Source organism: Salmo salar, chromosome ssa24, assembly GCF_905237065.1.
Source record: "Salmo salar chromosome ssa24, Ssal_v3.1, whole genome shotgun sequence".
Lineage (NCBI taxonomy): Eukaryota > Metazoa > Chordata > Actinopteri > Salmoniformes > Salmonidae > Salmo > Salmo salar.
In genome coordinates this window covers 17788246-17800146 of record NC_059465.1, presented here as the reverse complement: position 1 = coordinate 17800146, position 11901 = coordinate 17788246, and the positions used below count along the sequence as shown (strand labels likewise).

Below are 11901 nucleotides of genomic sequence, written 5' to 3'. Positions count from 1 at the left end.
TTCGAGCCCTGAATTCTTATTGGATGAAAGCCGCGGTATAAGACCATATACCACGGGTATGACAAAATATGTATTTTTTTACTGTTCTAAATATGTTTGTAACCAGTTTATAATAGCAATAAGGCCAATATACCACACCTCGTAACTAATTGCTTAAGTATGTCATGATTATGTAGCGTAAATGACGTAAGAGTAGGCCTACGCCTATGATATATTTGTTTCATTATTAAACATTATACTGAAACAACAATATGTGTAGGATAATACTTATTTAATTGTTATAATATCCTTATTACATTGCATAGCAATATTTTTTGAGTTACGTTATCCTTATTACTAGCACAGGCTACAGTAGCTGTATGGTCAGTCATCAATTTTTTTTTTATTCAGTCATCTGAGTTTGACATTAACTTTTAAAATATTTTGTCTTAAAACTATAACCCAATACACTATAACAAAAGGCTTAAAGAAAAATAATTTAATAAAACGTGTTTTTTAATGAATTTTGTAATAGTTATCGTAAGAAAGTAGTTTTTGGGGTCAAATAAGCATGTATTTGCTATTGTGAGGATATATTGCATTGTGGGTGTCAATATAAAGTGACGGCCATATTTGCCGGTGCTGCTCTGCTGTAAACAAAAAGTGTCTGAGGGAGACAGAGACGCTTCATTGGATTTTAGGACGATTTTTATTTCTTTAATTTATAATGTCTCTAGGAATGTCTTACAAGCCCAACCTCCATCAGCATGTTCTCGGAACTTCCGTGAACCAAGGTGAGGAGGAAATTTCAGTTAATTTTTAGTCTTGACTCTGTTTTGTCGGTTGTAAAATTCGATGTTGTAATGAATACCTGGGGGAAGCCCGTGACTGTAGTTTTTGTCCAGTTATATGTATAGGGTCAGATCCTGAGAGCTGATTCATATCCGCCATTATCACTAATCATAAAACCCTTTCCCTCTCGTGCATCCGTAAAGTTTATAATTCGGTTGTTCACTCGTCTGCCTAAACATAACATGCGTACTCTATTGTCGGATTTTCTGTCAGGGTGGATGCTGTAACAGTGTATATTAAATGTATCACTTTGGCTTCTTAATTCTACCCGTACGGCTTCCTCCATGATTGTTTCACCAAGGCTAATGATTGATCTGGATGTGGACCGTTCTTTGACCCTTTGGTGACACCCAGTGTTCTCTGAGCCTCATTGCATCTCCATCTCACCCCCCATACAGTCTACATGTATGTCAAGTTAAAATGGACAAAAGTAATGCAACACACTCATTGAAACAATGCCGTAAATAATAAATAAAACTAGTCTAACGTTTCAGCCACTTATTCCTGGTCAATTTCAAATGATTCATTTCAAATCAATTTAATAATGCATGCATGTATTGCATGTGGCATATAGTATACTGTATATCTTTTTCTTTTTTCACTCCTTCAACAGTTGCTGTTGTTCACTCTACTTCAACAAGCATATCAACACTGCAATCTTACAGGCCAGTAGTGAATGACTATGGACCACCATCTTTCAGCTTTTCACAGGTAAAGACTGAAATTGTAAAACATGATAGCAATGCATTATCTAATGTGATAGATTATACCACACATTTTAAATGTTGCCAAATGTTTTTTTGCAGCACAAAGCATGAATTTCCATATAGAATATTTCTGGTACCATTTACAGTCAGTGGCCAGTTTATTATATACACCCATCTAGTACTGGGTTGGACCTCCCTTTGGCTCCAGAACAGCCTGAATTCTTCTGGGCATGGAATTGTTGCTCAATTGGTATCAAGGGACCTAACGTGTGCCAGGAAAACATTCCCCACACCATTACGCCACCAGCCTGTACCGTTGACACCAGGCAGGATGGGGACATGGACTGATGCTGCTTACGCCAAATCCTGACTCTGCCATCAGCATGACTCAACAGGAACCTGGGAACAGGAACCTGGGATTCATCGGGCCAGGCGACGTTTGTCTACTCCTCAATATTGTCCAGTGTTGGTGATTGTGTGCCCACTGGAGCAGCTTCTTCTTGTTTTTAGCTGATAGGGGTGGAAACCGGTTTGGTCGTCTGCTGCAATAGCCCATCCGTGACCAGGACCGACGAGTTTTGCATTCCAAGATGCCGTTCTGCACATCACTGTTGAACTGCACCGGTATTTGCCTATTTGTGGCCCGCATGTTAGCTTGCACGATTCTTGCCATTCTCCTTCGACCTCTCATCAACGAGCTGTTTTCGCCAACGGGGCTGCCACTGACTGGATGTTTTTTTTGTTTGTTGCACCATTCTCGGTAAACCCTAGACACTGTCGTGCCTGAATAGCCCGGGAGGCCGGCCGTTTCTGAGATAATGGAACTGGCGTGCCCGACACGATAAATAAATGTTACATTTGAAAAAAATACTACACTCCGTCTCTGAGGTCACGCGTTTTGCCCATTCTAACGTTCAATTGAACAGTAACTGGATGCCTGGCTGCCTGCTTTATATAGCAATCCAAGACCACGTGACTCACTGTCTGTAGGAGCGAACCATTTTCAGGAATGGGGTTGTGAACCTAATAAACTGGCCTCTGAGTGTATGTTGGTGACTAACGTAATTGACATAAGTCACAGTGTTTCATTTTCAAAACATTTTTTCATTGTATCACAGAGTTCAAGTGGAAGTCAAGTGCCTCAGAGTAAATATGCAGAATTGCTATCCATTATTGAAGAGCTTGGGAAGGAGATAAGACCAACTTATGCTGGGAGCAAAAGTGCCATGGAGAGACTAAAGCGAGGTATGTGCTAGAGGTCGACCGATTATGATTTTTCAACGCCGATACCGATTATTGGAGGACCAAAAAAGCCGATACCAATTAATCAGACTATTTTTTTATTTGTAACAATGACAATTACAACAATACTGAATGAACACTTATTTTAACTTAATATAATACATAAATAAAATCAATTTAGCCTCAAATAAATAATGAAACATGTTCAATTTGGTTTAAATAATGCAAAAACAAAGTGTTGGAGAAGAAAGTAAAAGTGCAATATGTGCCATGTAAAAAAGCTCATGTTTAAGTTCCTTGCTCAGAACATGAGAACATATGAAAGCTGGTGGTTCCTTTTAACATGAGTCTTCAATATTCACATGTAAGAAGTTTTAGGTTGTAGTTATTATAGGAATTATAGGACTATTTCTTTCTATACCATTTGTATTTCATATACCTTTGACTATTGGATGTTCTTATAGGCACTTTAGTATTGCCAGTGTAACAGTATAGTTTCCGTCCCTCTCCTCGCCCCCACCTGGGCTCGAACCAGGAACACATCGACAACAGCCACCCTTCGAAGCATCGTTACCCATCGCTCCACAAAAGCCGCAGCACTTGCAGAGCAAGGGGAACAACTACTTCAAGGTCTCAGAGCGAGTGACATCACCGATTGAAGCGCTATTAGCGCACACCCCGCTAACTAGCTAGCCATTTCACATCGGTTACACCAGCCTAATCTCGGGAGTTGATAGGCTTGAAGTCATAAACAGCTCAATGCTTGAAGCACAGCGAAGAGCTGCTGGCAAACGCATGAAAGTGCTGTTTGAATGAATGCTTACGAGCCTGCTGCTGCCTACCACCGCTCAGGCAGACTGCTCTATCAAATATCAAATCATAGACTTAATTATAACATAATAACACACAGAAATACGATCCTTAGGTCATTAATATGGTCAAATCCGGAAACTATCATTTAGAAAACAAAACGTTTATTCTTTCAGTGTAATACGGAACCGTTCCGTATTTTATCTAACGGGTGGCATCCCTAAGTCTAAATATTCCTGTTACATTGCACAACCTTCAATGTTATGTCATAATTATGTAAAATTCTGGAAAATTAGTTCGCAACGAGCCAGGCGGCCCAAACTGTTGCATATACCCTGACTCTGCGTGCAATGAACGCAAGAGAAGTGACACAATTTCCTGAGTTTAATATTGCCTGCTAACCTGGATTTCTTTTAACTAAATATGCAGGTTTAAAAGAATATACTTGTGTATTGATTTTAAGAAAGGCGTTGATGACTATGGAAAGGTACACATTGGTGCAACAACAGTGCTTTTTTCGCGAATGCGCTTGTTAAGTCACCCGTTTGGCGAAGTGGGCTAGATATAGTTTTTTTCCCTCTGACATCATTGCACACATGGTGGAACAGTAGAGTATGTACTACGATTATTATATATATTTTTTTTACCAGAATGCACCTCTGCCCCGTTTTCAAAAATAATAACAAATGCAACTGGGGTCACCAGTGGCGATGTTTCAACAAATGCAGATCTCAGCTTTAAACGCCAAAGAGCTTATGATTTGCACAACTATTTAAGTCAATAAGTCATCGTTTTAGTCAAAAGTATGATATATTTGGGCTTGAAGTAGGACTGGGACGATACCAGTATTGCGATACTCTTTAGTGTCGTGGCAAGGAAACAAAGCACGAAGCGGATTAAACTTCTTTAGGAAAACGCCAAATGTTGGAAACGAACATCATTATGTTGTCATCCAGAGTCACATTTATTTATTTTCCAATATATTACATACAGCAGGTTTTTAAAGGATCAAATAGGTTGGTCTGCTTCATGTTGCAATTTTTGCCATAGAAAAAATATTGCAATACTGGTATCATCACCGCTCTAGTTTGAAGTCACACATCCGAACTGCCCACTTCGTGCAGATCCATGTGAATGTGGTGTCTTTTCCCATGATATGTAATACAAATTATTTCCAACCTACATTTAGTTTCAGGGCTGGGTTTTATTTGAATGTTACCACCCACCAGCATGGCATTGTTTATTAATCAGAAACCACTGCAAAGTTATTCCTCTTTGCGACTGAGCCAAACAGTGTCCACTTGGAATGAGTAGGTGTATCCAAACTTTTGACTGGAACTGTATATGACCATTTTATAAATGGTAAAATTGCGTGATATGATAGCAATATGATTGCAAACTCGCTCCCCCCGTCACCCCAAGATGAATGGTTTTGACCACTAAAGTTTTGCTTCACTACACGCTCCACTGCATTGATTGGTGTAAAGTTAGATAGAAACCACAAGTGTCTATCCAGATAATGAAGTCACCCGTGAAATAAAATTCTAGGAATTATAGTTACATGTAAGTGCTGACTTGGCATTGCTGTGCCGCGGCTGAAGCCTGCCAGCAGCCTACCTACCAAAGTTTGGACCGTTACAATGTAGAAAAATGCATATGAGCTATCTTTCAATAGTTATCCATATTACCGGAGCTTCATCTTCTAATTATTTCTATTGCGGAGTCGCAGCCACAATTTATGGAAGATGCCAAAACTTTGGAGATCACAATAGAAGGTGAAGTCAAAGATAGGCCAGTGCTTTTCATCTGTGGCAAAGTTTTCCCCAAATCAATGCTTAAGACAAATCCAGGTCCTTAAAGGTAACCGGTAGAGGTACACTTAGCGTTAGCTCATTTACTACATATTCCCACTGAGTTTTTTGGTGTAACACAACTTCAAGCCTTTTTTTGGTCCCTCCTGAGTTTTCATTAGCTTATGAAGTGTCGCACAAAATGTGCAACACAAAACACCTGTGGGAATCGGTTTTAAAAAGGAGTACAATAAGTGTATTTTTGGTATTTTCTCTTTTTTTCTGTGATGTGAAAGTTCCAAAGGCGTCCATAACCATGTCGCAAGCAGGGGTTATTAAAATTTCTAAACGAGAGAGCTAGTGCTTACTGTGGAACCTTACAATGCACCATTGGGTTGTGTAAAGTTATAATTTGATGTTTCATGGACTCAAAGCAGTTAATTGTGTTTTTACCTTTTTACTATTGTTTTTTTATTTGAAGGGATCATTCATGCCAGGGGGCTTGTACGTGAATGCTTGGCAGAAACAGAGAGAAATGCAAGATCCTAACAGGCAAAGTGCAATGTTATTGAATTTAATTGGACCAACTCTCCAGACTGAAGATCTACAAGACTCAAAAGACGAAGCTCTTAGTCAATACTTTTCTTGGATTTTTTTTTTTTTTACTGCGATGGCACGTTGGGCTTTGACCAAAAAAGTGACCTATGAGCTGTACTTGACATGCATTTCCTTGTTTTATTTGTGTTCCTCTTGGAAATGCCTAATTTCAATATTACTTGTATGAATAAAAAATGATGAAAACAAAGAAAATGCATGTTATGTAGCAATGCCCCTATCATTTAATGAAACGTGCATGGATTTTATAGTGTAAGAGTGTAGGGCATTTTGACAATGGATGAGTTCTACCTATAGCTAATATACTTAGTAGTTACTAACTATGTTACTATAGTAAATATAACATATACTATAATAGTTACAGTATCTTTTTACTATAGTAGCTATAGCATCTTTTAAACGTATTAAAGCATGAGTGACAGCAAAAGGGATAGGTGCTTTTAGCATCGCGGGTGTATTTACATACACTAGTGTTGCTTTCAATTGTATTTGGTTGCACAAAAACAGTCCGTGGGAAGCCAGAAGTGATCCATTTCATCTTACTGTGCCGGTGGGCAGGACTGTTGGTAATTATGGCGGGGGTATTTTGAGACAAAATATCTAATGGATCGTATTATTCAATACACTTTCTGCTTACCTCATGTCAAAATAAAAGTCCTGCACGTGTGCCATATGTGGACAAAAAATAAATAACTTGTGGGGGACTTTTTTTTAACATGAGGTAAGCACAACAGTCCCACGTTTGGAAAGTCTGTTTAATAATACGATTCTTTAGATATTTTGTTTAAAATCCCCCCCCCCGCCATGATGACCAACAGTCCTGTCCACCGGCACAGTAAGTCTGGCTTCCCACGGACGAATGTTGTGCAACCCAATACAATAGCGTTGCTTTCAAGTGTATGTACAAAAGGAATAGTGCCAAACACACTGTTAAACACACCACATTATGGATAAACTATTGTACTAAAGTCATTGTTTGCATCTTTGTATTTATTGCCCAGTGTAATACAACTTATTTCCATTAAAATGATTGAAAATACTGACATCATTCCTCTCTTAGACAGATTGATAACAATATAATTGATTTCAATAGGTCCTGTTTATTTACAACACAGATCACAATGAGGTAGGACACATTTGTTGATCAGTCTGAATATTAAGTTCATCAGTCTGAATTTTAAGTTCATGCATCCTTTCACCTGGTAAAATAAAGGTAAAATAAAAAAGCCTTTCATCCCTTGGTTTGGAATCTGCCAATAGTGCCTCTTTGAACAGTCTTCTCCAACTTCTCTTTTGCCTTTTTCCTTGTCTTGTTTCCTTTGTATTGACTCCGTATTCTTCAGAAAGTCGCGCTCTTCTCCCTTGTAGGTGACCTCAAGATTCTCGCTCATTATCTCGAGCTCTTTTCCGGTTTGTGTCCACAGATCTGGTTTGATGACACTAAATTAGGAAAGGTATGAGAAATAAAACAATTGACAGATTATGGTACCTCCTAAATGGTACACCTTACAACTTATGGGGGACATAAAATAACCCCATACATCAGATGCCCATGACTCAGGAAGGATACTGCTAGGTTTCTCCTTGTTTTCCATATGTAAGATTGGTTGTGTTATGGTCATCATGAACTAATACTGTACTTGCTGTATACTTCGGAAGTATTGGAATTAGGCCAAGACTGTAGGCCTATATCTAAAAGAAATATCAATGGCGAACTTGATCAAATGTCTTTGGAGGTGTCGGCAGATCTGACGGTTTCTGAAACACAAAAACAATTGCTAACTGTTGTCGACATGTAAACAGATTGTTTGAATTCAATAATGTTTTGCATTTACTTTCTCCCTGACCTAAAACTGCCAGCGAATTCTGAAATATTGTCTACTCAAAAAAATACAGTAGGCCTACTTACAGTGGTAGCCTATACACTTCAACGCAAAATACTACTGTATGTTATAAACTGCACTCCCTTTCAGATACATAGAGAGAAAAAAAATATACAAATAATCGAATAGGCCCAATTAAATGAAGGATGCGCTTGGTCATTTGTTGGTTGTATGGTTCTTTGGGAATATTAACTCATCATGGCCAGAAAAGTTGCAATGGTTATATGTATTATGTTTACAAATGAAATGTCTAGGCTACTCGAGATTTGACATTACAGTATTCGTAGCCTACAAACGTAAATGGAAAAAGTACGTCTGTTCTACCGTTAAATTGTGCATCAGATCGGATCACATAGAGCAAAATACTTTAAATACCCATATCTTTTTACTATTATACAATGGGGAGGGGGAGAATCTGGACTATATCTTGTGGAAGGATGAAATAATATGACTATACTCATCAATAACATTTAATGAAAATATGTCAATCATTATTTGAATATGTTGGTAACCCTTTGTATAAAAGCATTTCCGCCAGTGTCTATTCCACAAGTTATTACCGGCTAAATCTATGACGTTAAAATGCCTATTTTCCATCTGACTGCACAATCCACTGTCTCATCAGCCCAGCCAGCCAATTTATAAACTTGATCTCCACCATAAAAAGCATCTAGACATCTCACATTTCTGCTGATTCATGATTTTGACTGGCTGAGAAACACTGCCTGTCTGTCTCTTCCTGACACTTTCATTACTATGGGACAGCTGGAGATCAAATTTGAATATTGAAACAGTGTTGCAAATGTCAGAGACAGACATCAAAGTTTATACAAATCTCCGCTGTTGAAAATTAAATGTTAGTCTAAAATAAATGTGAGATAATGTCTTGGTGTTTTATTGATTATGCTGAGCCGCAAGTCATCGGTCTATGGCCCATGAAGTGTCCGTCATTATGTCAACAAGGCAGCATGGTGCATCGTCCAAAAACATGCATATCTTTTCTATAACATTTTTGAATTTTCAAACTAGTTTTCATTGGGACGGCAGATAAAGCGTTATCAAAAGTAATCACTTTTCCATGTGAACACAGAATCCTACTCATTACTCCACCTGTTTAATTGTATCACTTGTTTCTACATTACATATTGTATCACATGACATTCTGTTGATTGTTTCTATTTGAAGGTTTATTTTCTATCAAAAGGATTGCCTTTTCTCATATAGTTAAACATTTTTTGAAGGAAAATGAAACGTTTTCACATTTAATGACTGCAGATATTTGTATTCAAACACTTCCATTTTAAACTACATTTTAGTCATTTAAATAAACATTGATTATGTTGTCCATCGTGTGGTGGCAGAACTTGGGTGAGCTGTTCTGTAGACTATTCTGTGTTGGACTGTGATATGCCTTTCATAGACCCATGATATGTCTGCACCCTAACACAAGGCCATTGTGTTCTGGAACTGTTGCTTGTATAAATAACTTGTGTAACAATAGGATTGTATTATTACTTCTCACTATTTACTTTTCAAGTTCTTCCCTGTGAAGTCAGAGATCTCCCCTGCAGCTGCTTGATTAAATATTTTTCTATTATACAATTAAATAATCCACCTGAATCTTTGGATCAAATTTTCCACAACATTAGTAACCAATCAAAATCAGCCAATTGGTCTCATTTTGCTGCGACCACATTTCATAACACTGCAGCAATTTAGAATTACTGCACTAGACAGTTATTCCTTGAGACAGTATCAAGCAGAGGTATAAGGATAACTCATAAGTAGCAACACATAGTTCAAACAAGGAGGGCCTTATAGACCACGTTTCCATTCACAGTTTTTAGGCATGTACCGTATAAAAAATTATGACAGGAAGTTTCGGTACAATTTGATAAATGCCGACAGATCATTTGTTAGTTGGACATGGTGCGACCTTCTTACTGGTAAAATGTATTGTGCGAGAAATGGCAAATATTGACATAACCATCATATCGAAGTAAACTTGGAGTCACGCGATGATACAGTATGTTGTGTGGTCCTCCCACTATGACTCCCACTTTGAACAGTTATGGCGGGATGTGTGGATGGCCGTGTCAAACATATTTTACAATGTCCTACACAGTTTGGAAGATGAGGGCTCCCTTGACCCGTCAAATAGCCTTCACATATTCTGTGCGCACTATGTACTCCTCCCGCGCCGCCAAGCAGAGCTAGACACCTTTACCAATTGATGGGATAAACATTCTCTGCAAACCGAGCAAAATCTGACCCCCAACCAACTATGGGATATGGGACAAGCACAGAATCCTGTCACCTTCCCTGGCAATGTAAAGGTATAGTTTTAAAGGAGCTACTATGAAAATGTAATTAAGTCTTATCAAAAGAAAAAGTGGTTGTTTGTAAATTAACATGATTTTCCATGTTTAGGATTTAAACAACTTGGACGGGAACAATGCCTGCCTCCCGGAGGAGCATGGCCAGGGAATTGTGGTCCCACCAGTGGAGTGCCCGGTGACAGAGCAGGATATGACACTGCTCAGAGCAGCCATCGAGACAATGGACAAGATATTTATGCATCTGTTTTGAATAAGACACTCATTTGCAAAGCATTTAAATACCAGTTATGCATGAAACAGCACAGCTTGTCTTCTCTACTCGGTGTAGGGATTAGAATTTAGGCAGGTGACCTACACCTAACTATACTCTAGAAAGTATAGTACCGGTGAGTATGCCACTAAATATTACAAAGCCATATCTGTTGAAAGACCGTTTTGTATACTTGCCAAATCAGCAATCTTGCAGTAAAATACAACAGAGGCAGCATTGTATGGGCTATGAGTTATGACTAAATGTGTACCCCTGAGCTGAAGGGGGTCTTAGCTTACTTGATCAACTTGTGGTTGGTGTCCACATGTATGAGGGAAAGACAAACAGAGTATGTTCTTCTGACAACACATCCAAGTTGTGCCATTCTTTCCTGTATTCCTGCATTATCTACACAATGCACTGAGTCCCACACTCGGGTCCACTGGACTCGATGACCCAGTGCTTTCAGACGTTAACTCACCATCCTAATTGTGGTGAACTTGTCTTGATTGTGTCCACCAGATTGTCCAGCTCATCGTCTATCATTTGGCTGTATGTTCCCCTCACCACGATACCGTATTCCTGTATTCTGCGTTAGTCAGTTTGTGTTGAGATGCCAAGCAGTTGCAAGGTACAGGCAGATCCATTTCAATCAGCTGTCAAAGGTGCTGTTCTGACACAATCTGTTTAGGACGTCCCATTTCGCCATCCAACTCAACAACAATTGATGGGGAACATCTTTCTTCCATTTCAGCATTGACTAGACTATACAGGTTGGAGAGACCCTGCACTACCTTTTGAGGCAAGTCTGCTTGATTTGCTAGTGATCTGATAATTATAATCTCAATGGTGCTGGCAAACTATGTATTCAAGAACCAGAGGAAGGCGTTGCATTGCCTGCTGCAATCTGTGGAGGAGCTTCTCCATAACGACTGTGAGGACATAAGACACATGCATGTTTCTCTCTCTCTCTCTCTAACACACACACCTTTCACTAAGGCTGGCAGTGGCTAGCTATAACGTTACAGACATGCAGTCTTGCGATTCATTCCATTTGGCTACCTGGTCTGGCACCAAAGCCAGCCAACTAAGCTAACGTACTTCAAAAATTGTCAGTCACGGGTCAATCATGTACGGATATTAGATGCGTATCTATGTAATACATTTAATGACAAACCATGTAACTACTTAGGTAGTAAACATATTAATTACCTGTTGGGTTAAGTTGAACCGTCACTCCAGAACTAGTGGACCATTAGATACTCATTGTGTACGCCTCCCTCTAAACCCTGCCCTTCACGGAAAAATAATGACACAACTCGGTATCGAAAACACTGGGAGTGAAAGCATTAAACAGACATCGAAAGCAAAGATATGAGTAACGTAACCAAAATGCAGGCAAGAGCGTAGGGAAAATTCATTCAATATGATTGG

General features: G+C 38.9%; 1 protein-coding gene and 1 long non-coding RNA gene across 3 annotated transcripts; one reads left to right on the top strand and one right to left on the bottom strand.

Annotated features, from left to right (window-relative positions):
• Nucleotides 1-584: 584 nt before the first annotated feature.
• Nucleotides 585-7034, top strand: LOC106585276 (cyclin-dependent kinase 2-associated protein 1). 2 transcript variants are annotated; one of them, XM_014171328.2, is made up of 5 exons: nucleotides 607-773; nucleotides 1133-1261; nucleotides 1445-1542; nucleotides 2657-2783; nucleotides 5862-7034. In XM_014171328.2, exons 2-5 carry the CDS (start codon nucleotides 1252-1254, stop codon nucleotides 5927-5929), a joined length of 303 nt encoding a protein of 100 aa, XP_014026803.1. In that variant the 5' UTR covers nucleotides 607-773; nucleotides 1133-1251; the 3' UTR covers nucleotides 5930-7034. The 2 variants fall into 2 exon arrangements, with proteins under 2 accessions (XP_014026802.1, XP_014026803.1); XM_014171327.2 differs by lacking the exon at nucleotides 1133-1261 and having other exon boundaries at nucleotides 585-773.
• Nucleotides 7035-7075: 41 nt separating this feature from the next.
• LOC106585277 (uncharacterized) lies at nucleotides 7076-11901 on the bottom strand. Its single transcript, XR_006761890.1, has 2 exons — nucleotides 11680-11901; nucleotides 7076-7435 (listed from the first exon to the last, which is right to left on the bottom strand). It is a non-coding gene; the product is annotated as an uncharacterized lncRNA (long non-coding RNA).